Source organism: Alexandromys fortis, unplaced genomic scaffold (genome assembly GCF_014885135.2).
Source record: "Alexandromys fortis isolate MF-2015 unplaced genomic scaffold, M_Fortis_MF-2015_v1.1 scaffold_147, whole genome shotgun sequence".
Taxonomy (NCBI): Eukaryota; Metazoa; Chordata; class Mammalia; order Rodentia; family Cricetidae; genus Alexandromys; species Alexandromys fortis.
Genome location: NW_026068029.1, coordinates 1,007,990 through 1,035,962, shown reverse-complemented (window position 1 = coordinate 1,035,962; position 27,973 = coordinate 1,007,990). Strand labels below are relative to the sequence as shown.

At 36.7% G+C, this 27,973-nt stretch overlaps 1 protein-coding gene and 1 pseudogene across 2 annotated transcripts in view; one reads left to right on the top strand and one right to left on the bottom strand.

Annotated features, from left to right (window-relative positions):
• The window catches only part of Map3k15 (mitogen-activated protein kinase kinase kinase 15), a 124,857-nt gene that overhangs the window by 12,368 nt on the left and 84,516 nt on the right, over window positions 1–27,973 (top strand). For both annotated transcript variants that reach the window (XR_007595734.1, XM_050164357.1), the window contains exons 2-5: window positions 3,193–3,332; window positions 5,503–5,526; window positions 22,679–22,872; window positions 25,835–26,003. Coding sequence is in view for 1 of the 2 variants with exons in the window: in XM_050164357.1 (XP_050020314.1) it covers window positions 3,193–3,332; window positions 5,503–5,526; window positions 22,679–22,872; window positions 25,835–26,003 (527 nt within the window). In the remaining variant the exon portion in view is untranslated. The remainder of the gene's footprint in view (window positions 1–3,192; window positions 3,333–5,502; window positions 5,527–22,678; window positions 22,873–25,834; window positions 26,004–27,973) is intronic.
• Window positions 17,137–19,615, bottom strand: LOC126515031 (dehydrodolichyl diphosphate synthase complex subunit Nus1-like; annotated as a pseudogene).

The window sequence follows — 27,973 nt, the reverse complement described above, 5'->3', positions numbered from 1 at the left end:
AAGACACTTTAAATATGCTGGCAGCTGATGCCACCAATGGACCCTCTACTTTGAATAGATCTCAACCACAGGGCATAACTTCAGGGAGCATTATATGCCCAAGGTGAATAAGTAGCCACGACACAGACATGCTAATTGTAATAGCTTGAAATAGGAAAGAGAAAAACTGACTAATATCTCCATGTGTAGACCTGGTAAAGAAATTATGATTTAGTCGTCATGCAGTGGAATTTTATACAGAAATAAAAATTTAAGAACTACACTGACACAAATTGATTGAATCACATCAAATACTAGAAAGTCAAAGACTTTGTCAACTATGATAGTATTAATAGATATAAAGTTATATGAAAAAACAATATACTGTGTGTATTATAGTCTGTTCAGGATGATGGAACCAAATATCAGAGCCTAGGTAGTCTACAAATAACAGATTTATCTCCCCGTTCTGGAGACTGGATACCAGCAAATTCCATGTCTGATAACAGTCGGCATTTGTCCAAGTGTCTTCATGGGATAGAAAAAACAGCTCAATTCCCTGGAACCTCATAAAAGAGGGCACTGATTTCATTCATGCATACATATTCCAAAGGCACCATCTCCAAATGCTGTCACATTAGGGGTTCTGTTTCAACACATGAATTTTGTGGGCATATAGACATTCAACTTTTAGTGTGCACATATAAGTGATACATAATAGAAGTTTTCTCTGGTAGATCGGAGGGATATATGGAGGTCTAACTTGTGCTTGAATGCTAAGCACATGGGTTTTACTGCATTATCTTTCACTGATAGGTACATGTTGTAGTAAACTTTCTTGTTGGACTTTCTTGGACTACCAGGTAGCATATAATGACCCAGGGACTTAGTATTAATAAAGCTTGGCCTTAGCTTGGGCTTTTTCTAACTAGCTCTTATAACTTAATTTAACCTTTTTCTGTTAAGCTACATTCTTTCACATGGCTCAGTTACCTCTCCTCTATCCTGACTTGTTCTGTGACCCATTGGTGTCTCCCATGAGCCTGGATTCATCCCTCTGACTTCCTCTCTCTGCTGGAAATCCCACCTATACTCCCCTGCCTAGATATTGGCCATTCAGTTTTTTATTATACCAATTACAGCAACTCATCTTCACACAGTATACAAATAATCTACAACATTTCCCTGTTTTGTCTAAATAAAAAGGAAAGGGTTTAACAATAGCACAGTAAAACTATATATAATAAGAAAAATGATCAGGTAATGATTATATGCTCAATATCTAATCCATTTGTATTTGGCAATTTTAAAGAAAATACTCTATTATCTTTCCTATCTTGAGTTCAAAATTTATACCTAAACCACTTTATATCATAACTTATGTTATCATCCTAAATAATCTTTTTAGACCTAAAAACATTTTCTTAGATAAATAACTTAAACTTTTATGTCTCTGAACCCTATCCACTTCACATCTGGTATGTAAGGTTTTTTTTTCTAATTTTAGTAACAAGGAAAACTGTATTTATAACTATCTTGTTTTCAACCCCATCGAAGACCCAAGAAGGATATACTATTACCTGAGTAAACAGGAAGTGTGTAGCAAACAACTTCCAAAACTATAGAAACGACAGAGACATTTGGCTGCCTGGACAGTCACCCAAGGCTCCTTTGTAATGCTGGGGCATCCATCTTTTGCCTTCAGACCTAGAATATCTGACAGACTTTTTTTTGTGAAGCAGGAAGTTTGAAGGATTGTCATACCTTGCCTTGGCAAGCTTTGGCAGTCACCTTCTTTTGTGTTCTGCTTGTCCAATTTGGACAACATACTGTCAGCAAAGAGGCAAGGATAGTCTCTTGCCCAAATGGCTAGGTTTGCCAAAATAGAAAGCAAACTCCATATGGAGGTTCTTTGATGCCCATCATCCTTTTTTGAAGTCTATTGGTGCTACCAGGAGCAGATGTATCTCAAGTGTCATGAAAAGCTTTATGTTATTAAAACATCTTAAATGCCATAGTCTGTAGATCTTTGAAACGTTTGAAGACAATATATCTATGTACAATATCTTTGTTTGACCTTTAAAACATATCTAAAGACTATAAATTTGATTGTTATAGACGACTACTAACTTGCACATCTTAATTATCTTAAATGATTTATAAATATAGCTTTCAGTGACTAGAAATCTATATTACATTATTAAATGAGCTACATTAAATGAGTACACTGCTTATAAATCCCATTCAGATGCCCAGTAGCAGGGCCTCTTAAAAGAGTCACACAACCTCTGTACACTTCAAGCACCCAGCCTATTTGGGACTTTTTCCCCAGCTTTTTCAGTCCCTATATGGATTTATGTGCTGGATGTTGGACACCAGTTGTAGGGAGCTTTTATCATTGGACATTCTTGGACCCCTTGCCTATAAATAGTGACCCAGAAACTTATTAATTTTGAAAGTTTGGCCTTAGCTTAAGCCTTTTTTCTAACTAGCTCTTATAATTAATATGTTTCTATTCATCTACAATCTATCATGTGACTCAGCTACCGCTCCTTTGTCCCATATGTCTGACTTGTTTGGCATCTCCTGCATGCCTAGATTCATTCTTCTGACTTCTCTTTTTCTGCCAGAAATCCCACCTATACTCTCCTGCCTAGCTATTGGCCATTCAGCTTTTTATTACATCAATCACAGCAGCATATCTTCATATAGTGTACAAATATTCCACAACATGTGGTTTTTGTATATCTATTTATAAGAAGAACCACCATTGAAAACAAATCTGTCAGCGAGTTCTAAATGAAAATTTATTCTTAGCACTCAAGAAAGGAAAACAAGACAGGTATAGTGTCACACGCCTTTAATCCCAGCACTTGGGAGGCAGAAGCAAACTCACCTCTGTGAGTTCTAGGCCATCTGTCCCTGTCTCAAAAATGTGTAAAGACACACACACACACACACACACACACACACATATACTCATGCATACATATGTATTAGTCTCTTCATTCTTAAAAATTCTTACTGTTGTTCTTTTACAGTTCGTGGGAGGTAATCCTAGTTCAATCATTTATCGCTTCTACTTTATGTAAAAAGCTGATGGTAGAAGAATGAAATTGCTATAATCCTTATTGATCAGCAGCAGCAAGCAGAATAATTAAGTACACAGATCATCTCAGCCCCTCCCAACTCTTTTCTCCTTGTTCATCCCAGATGTTGCTTTCGTGGACATGAGTGATATCTCCAGACAGCCTTCCCTTTTCTACCATCTTGGAGTTCGAGAAAGTTTTGACATGGCTAATAACGTCATTCTGTACTATGATACTGATGCCGACACTGCTCTGTCACTGAAGGTAAGGAGCATTGTTTACCTTCCTTTGGATACTTAATTTATGTCCATTTGAAATATGACTTCTAGCACTGGAGGTTTGAAAATGTACTGAAGAATCACTTGTAGAGTTTCTTCCTTCCCACCACACTTTCTAGCTTCCACCAAAAACTCCTTGGCTGCTGTGTGTGCATCCTTGCTATATTGAACTTTTGCAGGCACCCAGCACTTCAGGCTTAGGGAAGCAAAAGCAAAATCTGTTAGTTTCCACTGATGCAAACACAAGGCTCTGAGTCTCCTCATGGGCTGTTTTAATCAAATATACACATTATGAAAAATAGTTCTCAACTTTCATAACTAATCATATGAAGACAACCTAATGGTTACCAAAATGAGCAAAAAAATAGCATAGACATAATCAATATTTCATTGATTTTCCTGTAATCTGAAAGAAAAGCTTAACTGTGGAAACCTGTATGTTCCTGCACAACTCAGTAATTATTGAGAATTTAAAAAATGTGGTTTTTGAAAGCTTCATGCAAGCTTTCTTGAATAGCATAGTACTTTAAAATGTTTTAAAATATATTAATAAAATGTAAATTTCTTATCCGAATTGTTCCAAACTTCATCTTTCCTGAATAGTGTTGAATATCTTAGCAGTAGCTAGGTAATCCTGGTCTGTGTGAAATCAATTTAAGAGTAATATATTAGTTTGTTTACAGCAGCACCTCTCAACCTTGACTGGCCTTTAAAATCACCCCAAGAGCTTGTTAATGCCCCAAGACCTAGGTCACACCCAGATCAGAAATCAGTCTCTGAGGGTGGGACCCAGACACATTTTTATCTTTTAAATCTCCCACATTTACAACCAGTGATGAGAACCAGTGGTTTAGAAAGTTTGACTTCACAGATATTATTCCTAAGTGTTCAGCTCCCTCAGTACTAAAAATCATGCGTATATAGCAATACAATTTGGTACCAAAGTTGGATGTTTGTGTTTCTTGAGATTTAATATTAAGCCAATTTTTTTCTGGTTTCTGCAATGATTAGAGATTATTTCCTGCAACAAATGCTACCTGTTTCAGATATATAACCTGTATATAGTAAATTTTACATATACTTTAAATAAAAATGTATCATGTAATTAGAGCTCTGGACTGTATTGTGCAGAAATCATTCATATGACTAAGAAAAGAAACTTTTGTCAGCATATGTTACATTATAGAAGTTTCCAAAGATTTTAAACAATCTAAATTATTATATATCTCTATATATGGACTTCTATTCATTAAATAAGTTGTATTTAGAAATCTACAGGAATTATAGATATGAAAATTGGATTATTTATATGTTGAGAAATGTGAAGTTAGAATGTATTTTCTTGTGTATATTTTCCTCGACCATGTCTTAGCAAAACCTTCAATAAAATCCTATGACATAATAAGTTTTATTTTATTGTTTTACAGTTGTGGAGATTGCAAATTCTTTAATAGTACAACTATTTCCTAAAAATGGAAATGACTAGACATTTATACACCAAAAGCAGGAGACTGCACTTATTACCTGAAACCAGAAATGTCACAATGTATAATAAATGTTTTATATGGAGGCTATTTAATTATGTATTCTTTTAAAATAAATTTCGGGTTTCAGTGTAAAAGTGTTACAATCAAGTGCTGCATAGTCAGCATGCTAAGTTAACAAACACTGTTGTCATTATACTTTGAGCATGCCCAGACAGCTCCAGGGGGGTCAGGACAGTTTGAACAACACTCTCTGTGAGAAGGCTGACTATGGGATGGCCTGAAGCCTTCATACTAGTCCGTTCAAGAAATGTTCAAGCTGAAGCAAAGCTAAGTGCTTTACTGTCTTCTCTGGCAAGGCAAGGACCAGGGCACCAAGCACCCCAAAGTGAGATCTTAAACTATATATGAATAAATGTTTTTCTCTAATATATTTGAGAATGTTTTTAAGTATATATCTCCCCTAGAATTTGCAGAGCTAACCAATTATCAGTTTTCCTTGGCATCTGAATTTTGAATGTAGAGTTTCATTCTATTTGAAGCTTTCAAAGGGTAAACCAAATGATTAAACTTAAACTTAAAATGATTAAACTTAAAATGATTAAGATCTGGAGAGACTACTGGCTATGAGAATTGACTTTAAAATTTATATTCATATCTTTTTCTTTTCAGGATATGGTTACTCAAAAAAACATAGTAAGTATTATATTTTAAGATTTTCAGCCATATTTATGTAGATTGGTAAAATGCTTGACTAATGATCTTTCAGATAGCAGTAATATTTTTAAAAATATTTTGATTTATTTTGCATATGTATGCCATGGTGATTGATAGGGGCATACACCATTGCATGTGTGTTGGGGTTAGTGCTATCTTTCTACCATGTAAGTACCAGGAATTAAACTTGGATCTTCAACCTCAGTGGCAAGTACATTTACTGGCTGAACTATCTTACCAGCCCACATGGGTGATTCTTTTTAAAATCATGCCTGTTAATTTTGATTATAAGAAAACAACCAGAAATAGCTTGTCCTTCAATGCAGTTGGTAGGTCAAGACCCATTCAGCCATTCACTGAGTGGGGCAAAAGGTCAAGTCAGGCAAGTATGTATTCATTTCTCACTAGGGCTTTGAACTTGGTACACTCTCCTTGTTTCTTTCTGAGTTGGGTCATTCTTCCTGAAGTCAACAAAACACTTTTATTTTGCTCATTGTTTTGTTTTGTTTTGTTTTGTTTTGTTTTGTTTTGTTTTGCCTTGCTAGAGGCCAACATTCCATACTTGCCCACCAAAGTTTTCCTGGTAATGGAGGAATGTGAACTTGTACCCCAGTTCATATGGGGGCCACACCTGACTTCTGACACAGTAGAAAAGAAGTGGGATAGAATTTCATTTCATTCTGTTTTTTCCTTAAGTACTGATGTCTCCAGATATGCATCAAACAAGTTACTGTGCTTGCAGAGTTTCATCACCATGTTGCTTTGAACAGGCTAATGAAACTGTCACCCTAGAAAACATTACAACAGCTCACCTCCTCAAATGTACCAAAATTACTCTACATAGATATTTTATTTATGTAAACATACATTTGCAAACATGTAAATATATGTTCTACACATACACACACATATACACATATATATAATTTCAGCCAGGCAGTGGTGATTCATGCATTTAATCCCAGCACTTGGGAGGGAAAGGCAGACACATCTCTGAGTTTAAGGCCAACCTGGTTTATAGAGGGAGTTCCAGGGTAGCTAGGGCTAAATGGAGAAACCCTGTCTCAAAAAAAAAAAAAAAAAAAAAAAAAAAAAAAAAAAAAAAAAAAAAGCAAAGAACTCATTTTAAGTGTATGGTTGGTTGTTTTGTCTGCATGTCTGTTTGTGCACCATGTGCATACATTGTTCATGTAGTCCAGAAGAGAACATCAGACCCTAGGAACTGGAATTATAGATGATTGTGAGCTACCATGTAGATGCTGGGAATCAAACCCAGGTCTTCTGAAACGCAGCCACTGCTCTTAACTGCTGAGTCATCTCTCTAGCCCTTCCTGTTGAATGTACCCCAAGCTTCTTCCCACCCAACCTCTGATATATGGTATCATATTTTGAGAAATCGTAACCTAGACTCAGGAATAAGCCCTCGGATCACAGCTTCTTTCCCACCAGCCCTTCTAGAATGGAAGGCTTTCTTGCCAGTTCTCCTATTCTACTTGGAGTTCCTGCAGGGACATGGGAGAAAGGGTTCAGGAAATGCGGTTCTTAGCAGGGCACGCTCTTTAGGAAAGTAGGAGCTTTATGTGACTACCTCACAGAAAGTCCCACTGAGCAGCTAAGGGGCTCAGGACACCAACACAATTCCCCACATGAGGTGAGCCTTCCTTCCCCACCCAGGGATGACATTTTAGAAACAAAGTGATTACCATTGGAACATGGATTTGTAAACAGGCATATTTAGAAAATAAGACAGAGTGGTTTGGAGTTCCTCTTCAGAAAAGAAATGGGAATATGTGTGCCTTTCTGGCATTCCCTGCTAATCACCCAGGAATTCCATTAACATTTGTAGTAATTCTAAGTATAACTTAGCCTCATTTTTCCAGTGTGGTTTGTTTGGGAATAACTTACTCTAGAGGATTTGGCAACAGCCATCTCTGCTGCAGTTGGCATTTCATTAAAATTCAGTGCCCTGTATTCTAATGCTCGAGAAGGCATAAAGTATCACAGCATTCATAAAACTATAGAGAATGACTGGAGATAAATTGAAGGAAAGAAAATAGCATCAACTAGGAAAGACTAAAGGGAAATAAACCAGGGAGTGCTTGCATTCATGCTCATCCTCCAATATTATCCTCTTTCTGGTAATAAAAGAGTTACTTTTTGCACTGCAGATGGGATGGAAATAAGGCAAAGAAGAATGGTTTGCATCAGCAGAATGGGCAGCTTACAGCTAATGCTGATTAAACATGAAAGCAGAATGTCAAAGTAAATTGGTTGAATTTTAAGAAGAGTTTGCTCTATATCCCTTGTCTGTGGATTGGGTCCTACAGTCATATAACATCATAACATACAACATACAGATTACAAGAGAAAAACTGATAGAACTGTTGATTTGTGATCACTTTGAAAGGATTGAACATGCAGGCACACTCCCCCACTACCACCACAAGCACCATTGTCATAGTGAAGTGTAAAGCTCATGAGTCGGGTATAGACTAAATGCCATTCTGTGAGCATGCAGACATCCTGTCGTATCTTTAAAATAATTTGTATATAAGTGGAAACAAAGCTGTTTTGAGGTCTTCAGGGGGCAGTTTGCTGGTTCTAGAATTGTGCCTTAAATGCATTGACTTGAAGTTGATATGAAAGAGGGGTAGGCATACTTGGCTTCATTTTTAGGAGCAATGCTAGAAATTATCATAGCTGGACATTCACACGTTCTCCACCATGACAGAGCATATCCTCAAACCAAGAGCCAAAAATAAAACCTTCATTAAGTTGCTATTTTGAGGTGTTTTGCAACTGCAATTTGAAACATAACAAACATGTCCTCTTAACAATACTGCATTTTCTAATCCATGAACATGGGCTATTTTTCTATTTATTTTGGCTGTCTCATTTCTGACAGCAGTGTTTCATCATTGTCAGAATACTCATTTTTTTACCTCCTTGATTTAAATTCAATTAAAGTTTATTCTTTCGGTTGTTCTTATAAATAGAACTATTAATTTGTATTTCTGAATTGATTATAAAAAGCGCTTTTCACAAAAATCTTTTAATACCCCATTTAGTTCATAATTCAAGTATTTGAAACTACAAGATTTTTTGTCAGAGTTCTCACTTTTGCTATATTTTTATCTATAGTGTATTTATGACAGATCAAGAGTGCATCTTTATGAAAGAAAAAAGATTGAGAATATAACAAGTCCTGAGGCTATTTTGTCTTTTAAATTTTGGAACTTTCTGGTACTTTGTCAGTAGTGTACATTATCTAAAGGTATTCTGTAACTTCTTTTGTTCTAATTTTCCTTTTAATGGGTTGATTTATATGAATCACTAGAAGCAGAGTCTGGCTTGGTTTAGGGTCCAAGTGGCTTATTAAGAAGTGGCCTTGAAGTCCACACTAGGTAAGTGGAGGAAATGACACCTTTGAGCAGAGATGAGTGGAGTTGTGATACTGGTTCATTGATAGTGATAGCTGTGGCCCCGTTCCTGGGAGGTCTGAGTTTAGAAGGACTTTTCTGTGCTGTTGCTGTCCTGTGTTGTCATTCTTGTATTGATATATCCCTGGAAGCAGTATAGCACTGGCTGACAAAGTTTGCCTATGACAAAGTTCTAGAAGGGTCTAATAGTAGAGCTGATCTGCTGAAGAACTCTCAGCTGAGAGGGACCTGAATAATGCACCTGGGTATACACTACATGATAAGCATTTCACTGAAGAAACAATAGAAGTCATATGTACCTCAAGAGTAAGGAATACATTCTCGGTGGTTGAGCACAGAAATATTTTGTTTCAATTGAGTGGAGGGTTTATTAACTGAAAGCTACATAACTTTAACAGATAGGAGAGATTTTGACCTATATTTCTATAATCCCGGAAGAATTATAGGCTGGTATAGGTTCCATTTTATGTTTATAAATGAAATTGTTGAAATAATGCTAGACCTCATTTTCACTTGTCCTGTCCTAATGCCAGAGTTCAGTTGTTTTGAAAAAAAAGGAGTTAAATTTCCAAAATAGGATCACATTATTTAAAAGTACCATTTTATTAAAAACTTAATCTGGTTCTTGACCTTTGGACTAGGTAATTATTTCTTTCTGGTAAATAAGATTTTAGAGAAACTCATTGTTCCTGTTTAAGTGGTTATCTTTATAAGCCCAATGAATTGAAAATTCTTTGAGAAACAGATGCTGCCAATATTGGCATCATTGTTTTAAATTACGGAAATCTTCTCTAACATATAGATTGGGTTAAACCTAAGTTCAAGGATAAGAGAAATTTTCCTAGTCCTCCCTCTCCCTCTTTATTTTTAAAGTTTTCCATGGCTTTGGAGCCAAAATTATCAAATGTGATATCTTAGTTTCTTTTCCTGTTGCTGTGATAAAATACTCTAACCAAAAAAAAAAAAAAAAAAAAAAAAAAAAAAAAAAAAAACTTCATGGAGAAAGGGTCTATTTTGGCTCACAGTTTGAGGGTACAGTTTTGTATCATTGTAGGGAAGCAGCTGGTCATATCATATCCACAGGAAAAAGAGAGATAGGGAGAAAGACAGGAAGAGGGAAATTAATGCTACTGTAGTAAGGAGACCACTAGTTTGTTTCTGGCTTCTTAGCCCCAAAATAACCACACAGAAACTGTATTAATTAAATCACTGCTTGGCCCATTAGCTCTAGCTTCTTATTGGCTAACTCTTACATCTTAATTTAACCCATCTCCATTAATGTGTGTATCGCCACATGGCTGTGGCTTATCGGGTAAAGTTCCCAGCATCTGTCTCTGGTGGGCTACATGGCTTCTCTCTAACTCTGCCCTTCTTTCTCCCAGCATTCTGTTTAGTTTTCCCTGCTTACCTAAGTTCTGCCCGATTAACAGGCCCAAAGCAGCTTCTTTATTCATTAATGGTAATCATAGCCTATAGAGAAGAACCCCACATCACCTCCACTTTAAAAGGAAGGTTTTAACTTTAACATAGTAAAATTACATATAACAAAACAGTTATCAAGCAAGAATTACAGTTAAAATATTTATATCTACTTTATCTTTTATCATAACTAAGAAAAATATAAATTCTTGAACTCCCATCAAAAACTCCAGAAGGATATAATATTACCTGAATAAACAGGAGGTGCATTGTAAGCAACTTCCAAAACTCTAGAATTGACAGAGACATCTCACTGCCTGAGCAGTCACCCAAAGTTCTTCTTTACCATTGGGGCATCCAGTCTTCAGCCAGAGGCCCATAGTATTCAGCAGACTTTTCCATGAGGCAGGAAATTTCAAAGTCAGTTCTGCCTATATTGGCAGTTTGTCAGTCACTTTTTTCTGTGTCCTGCAGAATGTCTGGCAGACTCTTTCATGAAGCAGGAACCTTAAAGGACAGTCTCACCTTTAGACAAATTTAGCAGTCATTTCTCTGTGGGTCCTGCATGTCCAATTCATCAAGCAGCCCAGGCAAGAGCAGTGTCTTACCCAAATGGCTAAACAACTTCATAAGGAGCCTCTTCGATGTCCACCTTTTTCTTGTAGCTATTGGTGCTGCCAGGAGCAGATGTGTCTCATTGTCCTGAAAAGTCCTAAGTTCTTAAAACATTTTAAATGCCATATTCTGTAGTCTTTGAAAAGTTTGAAGAATGACTATCCATCTGAAATATATCTCTGTACATCTAAAAAATCTAGCATGACTATTAAAGTCAAGAGCAGAAATACATATACATAGTATAACAAAATTGACCTTAAATTTATATCAATAAATCAAGATCCATACCAATGCAAATCTCTATAGTATATCCCCATTTAAATGTAAACAAACATTATAAACAATATTTAGGGATATGGGCATAGTTCTTCTCCAAACTGCTTCTTGCTGTTTATTGGGTGAGGTAATTTTTTGAAGGGTGTTCAAGGTGGCCTTTCAGGGGGTCTTGTTCCATCAAACCACACTAGTCTGAAAGGATTCCACACGTTCTCATCCTCTGTGGAAACAAAAGAAGAACCTCTTTTCCAAAGCAACATATCCTTATCAAATTCTAAAATCAAGATACCTTTAAAGTATATCTGTTGGTTACTTAGTTCCTTCACTGTCAAAATTTTCAAAGAAAACACAATAATATACATAATCCAGACTCTTCTGTGAATTTTCCATCTTTATGTGGCTTATTTTTCTTTACTCCTTTTAATATATGACTGTGCTCTATCTCTTTAAAGACTTTTTTCCTTTTATGACTTTATTTCTTCTCTCTCCTTTAAATCTGGATTTGTCTTTATTGCATATCTGAAATTATTTTCTGACCAGAAGCGCTTCTTAAAATGCTAAGTGCTTAAGAATCTAAGCTGCAACTTTGCTAGGGTACATATGATACTTCCTGCTTGCCTTGTCCATTCCAACATGGCAGAGCTGCTTGCCATTCATTAATGGTAATAACAGCATACAGAGGCTGTTTCTCAGCCTCCTGACCTCATTTGCTCTACATAAGCATCCTTTTAGGAATATTTAGAGTATCTAGAAAAAGATTTACATATCAATGTCACCAGAATACTAGTTGTGATACCTCTTCATGGAGTAAGCTAAATTGCCTTTGTTAAATTAGTTCTAATGAGCTGGATTCATGAGATTATTTCATTTATAACAGTTTGAAATAACTCATCCTAGTTCACTATCCAACATATGTTATACTAACCATTCATTGTTTTTTAATTTCTTGTCTGTCCACCTACAAAAATCTGAATGTCTTTCATCTTTTAAAGATGCATGGGGCCCACTCTTCCTCATTGTAAGAAGAAAAGCAGCACACTCAAAAGGCTATTTTCATTTGGAGTTCAGAATTACTTTTAAAAATATAGTCATTAGTCCCAGTTTCTTTCTGACAAATTTCTTAAACTTTGGGATGGTTTCTGAAAGACTTTCTCAAAGGATGTATTTTTACCTCCCCAAGTGTTAAGATTCCTGCTGTCTCTTCAGTCCTGTTTATTAAACTCACTGAGCTGATTTCAGGGTTCATGCATTTCCTCTCTTTCTTCTTATTTTTCTCTAACAGTAGCTAAACATTTGTTCCCAACTCAGCTCCTCTCCTAGCAGCAGGGAAGCCTTCATCAGTTCCTGCTGCCATTGGCTCTGCCTTCTGGAGCAAGAACCCGTCATAGCACACATCCTGCTTGTCAAAATGCTGTTTTCACACCTTATTAGGATTTCAACAGGACTAGAGCAAAGTTTACTCCTATGCTGTTTGGGAAGATAGTTTTGCAAAAGCAGTAAGGCAAGCAAGATTTCAGCAGAAATGTTTGTTTCAGAAGTCTATGTAAATAGATTTTGTTCTTGTGCCTTTAATCTGCCTCCATGTTACAGAGGCCTGGGATTATTTAATTATGATACAAATATCTTTGTCTTTTATTTTGCCATAGTGACCCACACCTTTGTTCAGACTAACCTGAAATTTACTATGTAGCCCAAATTCAAAGCAGTCTTCCTGCTTCCGACTCCTGGTGCTGGGATTATAGAAATGGTCTGCCATATCTGGCTTAACTATGTCTATTAAATGAAATTGATAAGAAAATTTATATGTGTATTTGCATATGTGTATGGTAGGGTGGGATTGCATTCATTTTTTCTGTTTTGACATTTTTGCTTCTTTTGTCTTTTAAATGAAACTGATAAAAAATTTACATGTTTACTTGCATATGGGTATAGTAGGGTGGTATTGTATTCATTTTTCTGTTTTGACATTTTTGCTTCTTTTGTCTTTTAAATGAAACTGATAAAAAAATTACATGTTTACTTGCATATGGGTATAGTAGGGTGGTATTGTATTCATTTTTCTGTTTTGACATTTTTGCTTCTTTTCTTTTATCTTTATTCCAGTACAACTTTATTCCCATTTGTATATTTTTTGTTCTTGTTGTCAAATACATTATATTTCTACATTTAGTTTTTAAATAAGTTAAGAAATTAGCAATCACACATTTTATTTTTACAGTGTTAAAGATCAAACTTCAGGCCTGTATACAGTAGGCAAACAATCTACCACTGAACAATTTCCTTAGTCCTTGGTTCTTTGAGACTTGGTTGAGCCAAGGAGCTGTACAACCATGCCTGACTTCCTATGTGAGTGCTGGGATCTGAACTCAGCTCGTCATGTTCAAATAACAAGGGCTCTTATCCATTGAGTCATCTCTCCAGACTGATCTTTCAAGATTCAGGGTATACTGTGTCTGAGTTTGGACTTGTGTCTTCAGTCTGCTTGAAATTCATTGAGTTTCTTAGTTATGTATAGTTAGTGTTATTCATCAAATTTAGGAAATTTTCAACAATTATTTCTTTGAACTTTTTTCTGTCTTTATCCCTCAGGGACTATTAGTATATGTTGTATATACTGGTGCATTTAATATTGTCTCATATTTAATTAACACTCTGTACATAGTTCTTCGTCAATTTTGCTCTGTTCTTCAGGTTGCATTAATGGAGATATCACTAACTTGAGGTCTGCTTACCTTGACTTTCTCCAGTGAAGTTTTCATTTTGATGACTGAATTTTCCCACTTCAGAATTCTCATTTTTTTTTTACTATTTTGCAATAATTTTTGTTCATGGATACTCTGTTTTTGAGACATTATTATCATGCCTTCCCTTTTTGGCTTTGCTTAATTCTATTTTACACTTTGTAACATTTATTATGTATTTATTTTTTGCATATATGGGTGTGTATTTCGTCGCACCTGTGTGGAGGTCATGGACAACTTGCAAGAGTTGATTATCTCCTTCCACTCTGAGAGTGCCAGGATTGAACTCAGATTGTTTGTCAGTGCTTTGAGGAAGCAGCTTTACCCACTGCACCATGTGGCTGGCCCTGGTTGTTTATTTTTAATTAGCGTACAAAATAAGTTTCATTGTGGAATTTCTAGACGTGATTTGTCTTTGTCAATTCTCCTGCTCCCGTTTTCTCCTCTCTCTGCTTCCTGCTTTCTACCCTTTCATGCTTCCCTTGGTTCTTTCAACATATCTATTTTTTGTTTGTTTGGTTGTTTTTTTTATTTCAACATATTTATAATATCTGTTTAAAGGTCATTGTCTAAGTTCAATATTTAAGTCCTTTCAAAGGCAGATAATGCTGCCTGCTCTTTTCCCCGTATTATGATTTACCCTCTCCTGTTTCTTTGCATATTTTCTGTGTTTTGCTAAAATAAGAAAATGGACATTTTAGGTAGTTTATTGTTGAAACAGTGTTTATTGATTGTCTTCCCACCTCTGGGTCTGCTGTTTTTGTAACTTGCATATTAGTTTTGTGACTTGGTTGGGCTACAGTGAAGTCTGTGTCTCTATATTGCTCCACTCTAAATGAAGCTCCTTCAAGGGTATAGCCTTGGGCAGGGACACTTATTTTAATTTCTCCATGAATGACTGTTGCAGTTGAGCTCTTGAACTGTCTTTTCCCTTGCTGTCCCTGTCATGGTTGATTAGTAATGTCTCTGATGAGTCATGCTGAGTGGGTGTTGCATCTAGTTATTAGTCTCTCCTATTAGGTGATAAGTCTAGAATATGTTTTATGTTTTTAGTTGAAACAGAATGACATCACTTCCCTCCTCCCAGCAAACCATCCCTCAAACCCTCCAATGCCTCCCACTATCAAGTGGATAGCTTCCTTTACTTTGATTATATGGACAAATATATATGAATTCAACTTGCCGAGTCTGTATTGTTTGTGTATATATCATTTCAAGGCTGATACTTTACATTAGACTAACAATAAGGCAGCTTATCCTAGGAGAAGCTAATTCTCCTTCTCCCATTTGTCAATAGTTGCATATAATTCTTTATCTAAGGGTAGGACCCCAGGAAAGGTTCCCCCTTCCATGTCCACTGATAGTGCTATTGTGCCAGTCTTTTTTATTCAGGCATTCTGAGGAAAGACTATGTCACAGCAGACATCCTTATATTCTGGCTCTTGTAATCTTTTATTCCCCCTTCCTTGATGTAGGATCCATTTTTTGTTTGCTTGCTTTTTTTAAAAAAAAGTGTGTGTGTGTGTGTGTGTGTGTGTGTGTGTGTGTGTGAGAGAGAGAGAGAGAGAGAGAGAGAGAGAGAGAGAGAGAGAGAGAGAGAGAGAGAGAGAGAGAATATGAATGAATATGATATGTATAGGGCAACTCTGTGTCATGGTCCTTTGTGGAAGTATGAGGACAACTTTATGGAAGTCATTTCACTGACCCTTTTGATAGTTCCTTGAGGCACAACTTGTTTCACAATCTGAAATATTTACATGTGGACCCTTTTTATACTAGTGGTCTTCAATTCCAGTTCTGTTTATTTTAATTTTAAATATATTTTAAAAATCATAAATAGGGTTTATAATCCAAAACTGAAACATGTATTCTTCAGAGTCTGACAGGCAATTCCAGACCATATTTTCCAAATCCAATTTCTTTGCTATTTTTTAGATATATGAGGCCTAGCATTAAAACTATTCTAAATAAGTGTACATGAGTCTTGTACATTTGAAAAAAGTTTTCTGAAAATTGTCCGTCAAATATAAAGAATGGCTTCAACTCAAAGATTAGCAGTGTGGGAAAAACATCTACCAAAAATTCAGTTCTTTCAGAACCAATGCTGTTCTCTAGAATACAAGAGAACACAGAAGATTTCGTTAAATTATGCTCACAGACTTTGGCCTCTGTCCTACTTAATCATTATGCAAGGTTGTCATTGAGATTTACTGAGCAAAGAAAACCCCAGGTGCATGCAAGAGAGGAGCAGATTACTTTTGAGGGAAAGGGATACCTTGGCAACTTTCAAAAAAAAGCTAAAGGAAAGATTTTTTAAAATGCTTTGGGTAGTATACAGCTTACTAACCATCACACAAATAAGGAAATAAAAGCTGTCTTTTAAGGATATTTTCCATCTTTAAGATGACCATTTACTTTTTGTTTTTTTTATTAATTCCATAATTAAATTTTTATATTCTGTGCTTCAGTATTGTAAGATTTATTGTTCAAATGATCTTTACAACCCAGACCAGAGCATTTTTCTCAAGTCCCACTGTTTACTATACTGAAGAAATGAAATGGACAGAGAACTGAGGAGGTTGCTTTTGCTCTGAAAGTGAGCAAACTTTCAAAATGGGAACAATCCAGAGTCTCTCTCTGACTCTCTCTGTAAATCAGAATACTTTCACTCAGTAACTCAATATATTATTCTCAAAAATTGAAGTTTAGTCACTAAGAGTGAACAAAAACTATCTCCACCTGCCATGAACAACTAAAACAGCTCTACTCGTTCCCTCTACTCCCACTAAAAGAGAAGTAGTGGGAGCTGAAGCCTTTACATCTGGATCTTAGCTCCTAAGACACTGCCACTAATTGTTTGAACTGGTCTCTGTTCCCCATTCTTCAGTGTGTCCCCATTACAATTTATTTACACACACACACACACACACACACACACACACACATTCACTCTCTGGTAAGTAACTTTGTATTTGTTGGTAAACTACGAGGAATTTGAGCTAGGTGTGTACAGGGTTTTATAGGTACTTTGTAAACATCAGAATAATTTAGGTCCTTTTGTTCAAAAGCCTGAAATCAAATTATACAACCAGGAACCACTACTTTCCCAGATGCTGTTCACAAGCTATATACTGATCGAGGACAGAGAAAATGTTCTCATAACTGATGTTTAGATGAGAAGGCAAAGTTACAATCTCAGTCAATCTGATTTGCTAGGGAAGAAAGCCTAATATGCTGTCCACAGGAATGAAGTACACACTAAATCAGGATCAGGGAAACCATGTGAACTAAGTAAGCTGTCTAGCAAGATCTACATCCAAATCTGCAGATCTGCTCTGCTTCTGGGATGCTAACTGCTACTAACTGGTAAAAATCCTGGGCAACTCTCAGGATAGTTGCTTTTCCATCTTCTGGGGACAGCACCTTCATTGCCAAAGAGAAATTTAAAACTTAAGCATCATTGTTACTGGTTGTAAAACTCTACTGAGAATTTGGAACAATCTAGATCCAAAGGTTCCGTCTACTCTTTTAAATTTTTCAGCTATAAATATGGAATTATTTATCATGAAAATACCTCGCCCCTGCTGCCATCTTCCTCTGCCTTCAGTCACAAGTCCAGTTCTTGAAGTCTGTTCTAACCTCAGGAAGGCTCCTCTTTGCTGTCTCTTTTAGTTAACTTGCTCTCTGAAAAACTTAGGGCTGAATTACCTTTTATTTATTGCTGTCAGAGCCCTGCAAGGCTCTTCTTAGCTCCTTGCCACCAATCTCTTTTTTTAAGAGTGTCCATAGACTTGAAATGTCCTATGTTGCATTACACATAAAATCAGCTCCTTACAGCCTCTTCTTCCTCAGGCACTGCGCTATAATGATGCTCTGGAGCAAGCAATGGAGGCAGCATCTTTTCTTGGGCTAATACCCTGTTCTGTGAGTGATGCATGGGAAGAGGCGGCAGTCTTGGGTCTTTTCTTAGTATCTCCTGGCATGGAATTGTTACCTGAATAAGTAGGGGTAAAAGCAATCAGAACATAGTGTTTGGACTTTTTTTTTTTTTTGGCCTAGAATAGAGCTTCTGCCCTTAAAAATAGTGCTTGAAGGAAAAAGGGAAGCCTGGTTCCTTTTGATCACACTTGATAGGAACAGAGTACCTACAATAAGAGGAAGTAATGTCATCCTAGAGTCAGAGCTGGAGAGAATCCCATCTTTTTTTATTATTAGTTTTTTAAAAAGAAAATACCAATCCAAATTCCCACTCCCTCCTCCCAGTCCCTCCACACATCCTCCCACCCCACCCCCCTCTAATCCTAAGAGAGAGTAAGGCACTTTGCTTTGTGGAAAGTCCAAGGCTTTCCCTACTACATCTAAGCTGATCAAGGTATACATCTGAAGAGAATAGGATCCCCAAAAGCCAGTACATGTAGCAGAGAAATCCCAGTGCCACTGCCAATGGCCCCTCAGTCTGCCCCAGCCATAAAACTGTCACCCACATTCAGAGGGTCTAGTTTGGCCCTATGCTTGTTCCTTCCCAGTTCAACTGGAGTTGGTGAGCTCCCATTAGCTCAGGTAAACTGTTTCAGTGGGTGTACCCATCGTGGTCTTGACCTCTTTGCTCATATTCTCATTCCTTCTACTCTTCAACTGGACCTTGGGATCTCAGTCCAGTGCTCCGACGTGAGTCTCTGCCTGTTTCCATCTGTTGTGGGAAGAAGGTTCTATAGTGATATTTAAGATAAGCATCAGTCTGACTACAGGGCAAGGCCAATTCAGACACCCTGTCCTCTATTGTTTAAGAGTCTTAGCTGGGGTCATCCTTGTGCATTCCTGGGAATTTTTCTAGAGCCAGGTTTCTTGCTAACCCCATAACGGCTCCCTCAATCAAGATATCTCTTTCCTTGCTCTCATCTCTTATCTTTCCTCTATCTCAACTGTCCCATTCCCTCAAGTTCTCCTCAACTGTCTTCTTTACTATACTCGGAGTTCTGCAAAGCCAAAAATATCATCTAGTCCCCAAGATAAAGCTCAACTCATTTAAAATGTGTTTTAGTGAGACAGTATTGGTAATTATTTTTAACAGACTACTTTAAGATTCAAAATGTGAAATGACATGGCCCAACAAAGTATAAGAAGAGCATTTCAGGACAATTATATTTTAAATTAAAATAGAAAAAAAGAATGTGACTTATACTTCCATCAAGCAGATTTTATTCAGAAGGAAAACATGTAAGTTGTAAAATTTCCCACATTTTCTGTTTGATCTTAGATCATGATATTGTGACAATTTTCTCTATAATTAATACATTTAGTTTTAATTTAAAAGGAGTCTTATCTTTTATTTGTTGTCCTACTGGGGACATAGTATACTTTAAACATAACTTTGTGTGATTAAAAATTATTTTTGTGTGATATATGCATATTTATGTGGGTACATGCATATGTGCATGCAGATGGATACCTGAGGTTGATGTCAGTTATTTTCCTCAGTTACTCTCCTCATTTTTGAGATAGCTTCTCATTTAACCTGGAGATCATCTATTTACCTAGGCTGGCTGTCCAGTCGCCTTTAGGGATCTGCCTGTCCATGCCTCTCAGCACTGGGATTATAGACAAGCTCAGTCCTGGCATTTATTTGGGTGTTGTGAACCCCAGCTTGTGCATCAGGCACTGTACTGAGTGAACCATCTTCTCAACCCCACAAAAGTACTTTCTGATGTTATATCTTCACTATGTCCAACTTCCTGGATACCTCTACTACTTTAGTTTAAAAATTGGAAAAAGCCAGATAAATGGCTCCTCATGCCATATAAAGTCTTTCAAAATGCAAGTTGAAATACGGGAATTGAAGTTTTAATTTTTTTTTTCATGGACTGGGTAACTTAGGTTAGCCTAAAACTTGCTATAGAGCTGGGGATGACCTTGAAATTACAACTCTAACTCCAAAAGTGCTAAGATTACAGGTATATGCCACCAAATCTAGTTTATGAGATGTTGGTGATTAAGATCTAAATTTTTAAGCTAGTTTTTTTTTTCTGAAAGTTCAAACAAAAGGTTGAATACATGAAGGGCCTGTGGAATATGCCTGTAATCTCAGGAGTTGGGAAGTGGAAGCAGAAAGATGAGGACCAGGAGTTCAAGGTCATCTTGAGCTACACAGTAAGTTTGAGGCCAGCATGGGCTCCTTGAAACTTACTCTCAAATTAATTATGTTCAGCTTGGTGAAAGTCAATCTGATTTGCAGCTGGGACAATGGTCTAAATGTAATCAGATTAACCCAGAAAACACTGAGACTCTTTCCTTTCTAGATATTTCTAGTAGAACCTAGAGTAGCATTAGTTTATTGAACAGCCCTACTTAGTCTTAGTTTCTGTTGGATTTGCATTCAACTAAACCTCCAGTATTTTCTTTTTTCCCCTGCTTAATGTTTCATACGATTTTAAAAATTATTAATTAATTTAATTATTTCATATTATATGTACATATATCTATGTGTGTATATATACCCCATATATGTATATGTATATATATATATAAATAATGTTTTCTTTCCCCACCTCCTTCCAGATCTCCCTTCCTTCCTTCTTACCCAACTTCATGACACTTCTTTCTCTCTTTCTATAAAAAATTTCTAAACAAGAGGGATGGAAATATGGCTCAACAGTTGATAGCACTGACTGCTCTTGAAGAGGACCCAGATTCAATTCCCAGCACTTACATGGCAGCTCCAACTATCTGTAACTCCAGTTCCAGGACTTCTGACACCTTCACACAGACATACATGCAAGCAAAACACAAATGAACACAAAATAAAAATAAATTATGTATTTAAATGCCAAAACAAAACAAGAAAACCACAAAAAAGCACATGAAGAAGTTCATTTCATTTTGACCAATTACTCCTGGGCATTGACCTGCCATGGAGTGTGGTTGATATACCCAGTGATATGCTATTAAAGAAAATTGATTTCCCTTTGCCAGCAGGTATTAATGGCAAATAGCTAGTTGGTTAGGGATGTTACTTTGTGTCCAGAACCCTCTCAGTGCTCTGGGACCCTGTGCAGGTCCTGTGCATGCTGCCACATTCTCTGTAAGTTCTTACGTGTATCAGTTCTGTTGTGTCTGGAAGTTAGTTTTTGGAGTCATCCACCACCTCTGGATCTTGGAATCTTTATGCCTTCTCTTCTGTATCCCCGAGCCTTAAAGAGAGGAGTTTGATAAAGACATCCATTTAGGACTGGGTGCTCCAAAGTCTCTCACTTTCTGCACATTGTCCAGCTAAGGGTCTCTGTGATAGTGCCCATCTACTACAAAAAGTATCTTCTCTGATAATGGTTGAGTGAGACATTTATCTATGGGCATTGCACTATGTCATTAGGAGTCATTTTATTGCTGTTCTTAAGCAGAATAACAGTAGTAGGTTTTTCCCTAGGTACACGGCCAATCTAGTCTCAGGTTGTCAGCCACTTTAGCAGAATCAGATGTGGGTTCCATATCATGGAGTGAGACTTAAATCCAATCAAAGAGTGGTTGGTTACTCCAATAACATTTATGACACCATTGCAGCAGTATATGTTGCAGGCAGGTACATTGTAGGTTGCAGTGTTTATAACTTGATGACATTGATGCTTACTTTACTCCTCTGTTACCATGCAGAGTAACTTCAGCACCATAAATGCTAGTCAGTAAGTATGGAGTTTCTAGTTGGGTTTCAGCTTGACTTCTCCATGTTTGGTGACATAATTAAGTGTTTGTTGTCTTCAGCAATATGGCCTTCCTATCAGGTTGTGGAAAGCAACCAATATCCTTGGCAATCTCTTGTGATGTTTGGGATGATCCATGGGAGCCCCTTGTCCAACAATTCAATAAGATATAAACTGTTCCTGGTAGAACCTCCAGTGTTTTAAAAGATTATTTTTCAGAGTCAAGCCACAGGTCTCCATTCTATTTAACAATGTATGTATGCCAAATTTATTTATATGCTTATATATTTATGTATATTTATAGTTATAAAGATTGATTATAAAACATCATATAAAGAATGTATTTTTAACCTTCAATGTGTTAAAAATTTAGTATAATTAATGCCCTTTAAAGGTAATGAATATGTTTTTCAAAATATCATGATTCAGTCAGCTATAATTATTCTACAGGACAAAAGATGCTGCTTAATAATGTGAAAATTGGTGACAGATTTTTATAAACTTCTTGAAAATAATCATATTTGTTGATGTGTGCTTCTTGTAGAATCACTTTTATTCAAAAAAGTTAGTAGAAACTGTATTAAATCATCAAATTATATGGATTTTTATTTACACTAAAAACTAATAAGCCACTTTATAATGCTTGGTTATCAAGGGGTCCAGGTTCCTTACGGTTTGGAGAACAGGCAATAAACTTAAATAGTTTTTAAAACTTAAAGCTCTTTAAAATTTTTGCCAGTGAAATTCAAAGGTATACAGATGGGAGCGATTTTGAAATTGAATGGTTTCCAGTTTTGAACCTAATAGGTCTGAAATGATAATCACACGAAGTGGTTTTCATGTTGTGTGTCTTCTCCTTCCCTGTCCTACCAGGTCTGCCTGTTTAGGCCTATAGCTGTGCTTCTGTATCACTCACTTTCTGAAATACTTTTTGTTTCTTTTTTTCCAGGCATCTAGTGGGAATTATTATTTCATCCCTTACACTGTGACACCATGTGCTGATTATTTTTGCTGCGAAAGTGATGCCCAAAGGCGAGCCTCAGAGTACATGCAGCCCAACTGGGACACCATCCTGGGCCCATTGTGTATGCCCCTGGTGGACAAGTTCACTAGCCTCCTTAAGGACATCCGTGTGACCTCATGGTAATTTCCATCAGCCACCATAAATCCTGGGAGTCTTGCAGAAAGTGATTTCCCCATCACTTTCAGGGAGGTGATATACTTTGAAGTGACCAGGATGCCCAGAGAATAGGGGCCATTGGCCATCTGCTTAATCATCTTGGAATCCATCATTACCCCCTTGTGCCTCCTCACTAAGCTGATTTCCTGAGATGAAGCCAGAAGAGAACAGGGCATGGGCATAATTGGACCAGGAGCTAGCCATGGCTCCCTCTTCTTCTCTATGTCTCTATCCTCTTTTATAAAACAGGGAAGCTAACTCTGTGGTTGTTTTTAAACGGTCTCTTTTACCTCTAAGATTCTGTGTTTTCATAATTTTGTGAACATAATTTTATACTCAGTTGTTCAGGTTCTCAAAATGCCAGAACAAGGTTATTCTGACCTTAAGTTCTTGTCATAAGCATGCATTGAGTCAGGCTTCAGCCAGCCTGACCTTAGGATGTCTGTGACATGTTATTCATAGATTTATGTCATGTGGTATGGTGTCTACTAGAGGCAGATAGGTTTGAGTGTGAATTCCGGCTTAGGTGATTGTTCATTGGGTAGCTCTTTGAACCTTAGTGCTAAATAAACTGTACCTTGAGTGTTGTTAGTTGAAAAGTTAAAGGCAGGAAATGATTTTTAACTAGAATATCCCTGTTGTTTTGCTCACAGCCAATTTAAAGGATTTATTCCTGTAAGTTGTGTCATAAGAAGGATTTGTTCTTCCAAAACAAATGAAAATCCAAAGGACTGGCAGAACTGACTTGTAATGAAATGTCAAGGACCTCATGTCATACTTTGGCTCAGATCATGGCACCCTGAACGGTGAAGGGTTACTGTTTAAGTACTGGCATGAAAGTCACACTTGTTACCAGACTTCTCACCTTTTCTGTCCTGATGCCCTCCCTTCCTTCGGATGCAGACTTTAATGAAAAAGTCTGATGACAGCAGCAGAAAACAAGGGGTGATTTTTTTTTTTGACACCGTAACAATTACTGTCTTACTTCAAAGGAAAGATTTTAGTGAAGTTTAGAGAGAAACCTCTTCTAGAAGCACATTTTTAGGTATAACAAAGAGATATATAGCTTGAATCTGGCAGAGGAATCAGATGTCTTTGTAAGAAATAGATTCAAGTTTGTTTTTCATTCAATAAATTCATATATTAGGAAGAAAACAAGCTTTGGGGGGATTTGTTTTAATTTCCAAAAGCTCAAAAAACACTTTCCTGTACCTGGTGTCTGTCATCATTAAGGAGAGGGTTAATGGTGCTTATGTTAGAAAACCTCTATAACAGGGATAGCAGGTACGTTTTTAGCCCAAGTACCAACACTGGCAGATTTATTATCTCTAGTTTGAGTTTTGTGCTAAAAGGCACTTAGAAACCATTTCCATGTCCGCAGTGATTAGCAACGTCCTCCATCATCAGCTTCAGAAATGGCAACATCCTTATTACATATCTGATACTCCCAATACACCAGGCATAATTTCATTTGCATAAAAGTTACTGTTCATATTTTTTCTTTTTAAATTTTTTTCATATTTTTTAAAGCGATTTTTCAGTTATCATTGAAAACAAGTGTAACTTTCCCTTGTCAGGCCAAACTAATAACACCTTAATAGCTTTGATGCCTTTGCAGTTTGCTGACTGGGCAATGGATTATACCCAACTTAATGACTCACTCCGCTACTAACAGTTTTAAACACTGGCAGAATCTACTAATTTGCTCATCATTAGTGTAATGGAAGTTGACAAATAAGGAAATAAAGAATGAAAAGGGTACACTGGCATTTTTTCTATCAGAAGTGTATCTGTAGGCTATGACTGTATTCTTAAATGTTAATTGAGGTCTTATTAGGAGCATTGAAGCAGATTATATACTGTGTGCACACTTACGTGCCGTCACCTCATAATTATTTAGACTAAATGCTATTTTCTTCTTATTTTATCTGTGTCATTTCTCTTTGTCTGGAGCTGAGTTACTCTTTCCTAAGTGAGAAACTGAAATTTGGTCTTTACAGTTATATAATTTCAGCTTCTTAATGAATTGATAACATAACTGCTTGGTAATGCCCAGGTTCTATTTTAAATTACTTGGAAAATAGACAAGATGCTTAAACTAATCCATGGTCATCATTGTAAATTGGCTACTATACCTCTAGATGAGGATGCTTTTCAAGTTTTAAATGAAGTATCACATACTAACATTGGCTGAATGAGAGGCTATGATGGCATTTCAGGGTAGATTTATACTGTTTTAAATGATTTACATACTTTATTGTTTAGATTTTTATATTTGAAAACATTTTTGCAGAAAAATATAACAAGGAAAGGGAAGGGTGGAAGGTACCGTTGTCTGTAATCTTCCTGACATGTCCTCTGTGTACCCTTTGTTGGATTGCTCAAGAACAAATACATCACTAGTTTTCATTCTCCTTCACCTGGGAACAGCTTCTTGACTACAAGCTGGGAACACTTAGTAGATGAAAATGTTTTTAAAATGAATTTGCCTAGGTTTTATGTCTTTTGGAGTTTTGTTTGACTTTTGATCATCTGTTGGAAGTGGGGGAAATTAAATAATCATGTAAACTTGTATACATATTTAATCATGTAATATGTATATATATATTTATACATATATGTACACAGCATAGAAGCAAGATACATATATAAAAGGGAGTTGCGCTAAAAATTCTTTAGACTCTTAAGTTCTAAGTTAAGTTTTGAAGATACTTTTGTTAAAGTTGTAATAAGCTGAATTTTTGTATCACCTACTAATTTTTTGCTGCAGTATGCAAAAAATGTATATTAACATGTTTATTGGTATAGGAAGACTCAGGGATGGCCAAGGCCCCATATGTTATTGAGAACTGTGCTTGTCTGAGCACTCCTTAAGAGAGACTTGGATGCGTGAATATAATGAGGGGTTTTTGTTTTCTTCTTTAGTGTTTATTACAAAGAAACCTTGTTAAATGACATCCGGAAAGCCAGAGAGAAATACCAGGGTGATGAACTGGCAAAAGAATTGACTCGGATCAAACTCCGCATAGATAATATTGAGGCTCTGACATCGGACATTATCATTAACTTACTCCTGTCCTACCGTGATATCCAGGTATGAAATATACTAAGGTGAGGCTAGCATATGCCTGACTTTTCTTTGTTATAAGGAATTTCTCATACAATGTATACTTATTTACATCAGGAGTGTGATGAAGAAGCTGCTCTTTCTAAATAAGCATATGATCTGGATGGGCTGTTATAGATGATTTAGAGGTAGTTTTGTCATATTAGAGCTGGAGTAAGCACTCCAACAAGAGCCCCTATTGTGCTTAAAATAAGAAACTAAGAGTTCAACATTTTATGTATATTTTATTCTAGGTAATAGAATAAGCCTTTTGTAAATTCTGATTCATTAAACCTCTTAACCCTATGGTTTAGGTATTCTTTAATTGTTTCTATTTTAGAAATGAAGAAATTTGAGGCACAGAAAAATTAAGTAACCTGCTCAGATTTACAGAGCGTGGTAAAGTCAAGATTCAAACAGAAGCTGATTAGCTCCATTGCCCTTGTTTTCAACTCTTCCAGAATTTCCTTTATGCTTTGGTCACGCCTTTCTCTTTTTACCACAACTCCTCAGTGAGAGTAGAAGTAGCTGGGCTATGTTAAAGAACTAGGGAAGCAGATGCTTATTCTAATATAGGCATCAGAAGTTACTGGAAAAATCTTGAGACTCAGGTTATGAGGTGTGGAATCCTGAAGGGAAACTGAGGATTTCTCTTCAAAATTGAATTCGTTTTAAGGGTGTCTTGCATCTCTTCCTTCTGGAGGCACAAAAGATAATATGCTTTACTTGTAGAATACCACAGAGCTGCACTAGAGGTTGTTGATCCCAATTCTGTAAAGATGAATTATGGTGCGAGACATTCATTTATGGTCTGGACCGAGAACAGAGTCAGCTGCTAAGGAACCCATGGCCTGAGTGACGAACAAAAAGCTACCTGCTTTTAATAACAGGTGCTGGTATTATGCAACAAGAAAGTGAGACATTTTTCGAAGTATTTGATTTTGTTGTTCTTATTTGGAGATGGGCTTATGTAGCACATTGAGTTTTGAACTTACCATGTAGCTGAAGATGACTTTGAACTCCCAATGTTCCTGCTTTTGCTTTCACAATGCAATGATTGCTACCACACCCTTGCCCTTGAAATGCTTCTCTGAGTTGCTGGCTTTCTTTTACTCTTCCTTTCCTGAACGGCTTCAGTTCTTAACTTTTCATTGTTAGACCTCTTAAGCCCAAAGAAGAGCCAGAAGGTTCCTTAGATATATTGTCTTCTCTTTTCTGAGGCAGCAGCATCAAAGTCTAAAGCTAAGTATTAGGTTTCTGTAGGAAGATCCTCTCTACTGACTGACTGGCAGTGAGTTGGCCAATACCAGTAATATCTAATCCTGGCTAAATGGGTATCTATTGGTGGCACTGCCAAAATGGAACCCAGTGGAGACACACATGGTTAGCAGTTCAACCCCTGGGGTAATGTGTGTGGCATTTGAAGCAGTGGTTCTTAGCTTGCTGGTATTTGGCATTGTCTGGAGAGACATTCTAGTTGTCAAAACTGACTGTAGGTCCGGGGTACTTGTGGTTTCCAGTAGAGATACAGCTACCCATCCAACAATAAATACATGGACAGCATTCCGGAGCAGAAATGTAAGCCTAGAATATCAACAGTGCTGCAGCTGAGAAATTCTAACTTAGATTAATTTGATTGATTTAGGCAAAATAGGAAGGAGTAAGATGTTTTATCCATTTGCATTGGAAAGTCACTAGGTCTTCTTGTGTGTATTTATCCAACTGATTTTAATGCAGTTCTGCTGCTGGTATTAACCTCCCACACTCAACATATAACATCTTTTTGTTGTTGTTGTTGCTAGGCTCACATGTGTTCCTGGTTTTGCATTTAACAAAATTTTTACTTTTATTTTTGCTTTTTGTTTATTTTGTATTTTTTTTTTGAGACAAGGTTTCTCTGTAGCTTTGGCGCCTGTCCTGGAACTAGCTCTTGTAGACCAGGCTGGCCTCGAACTCAC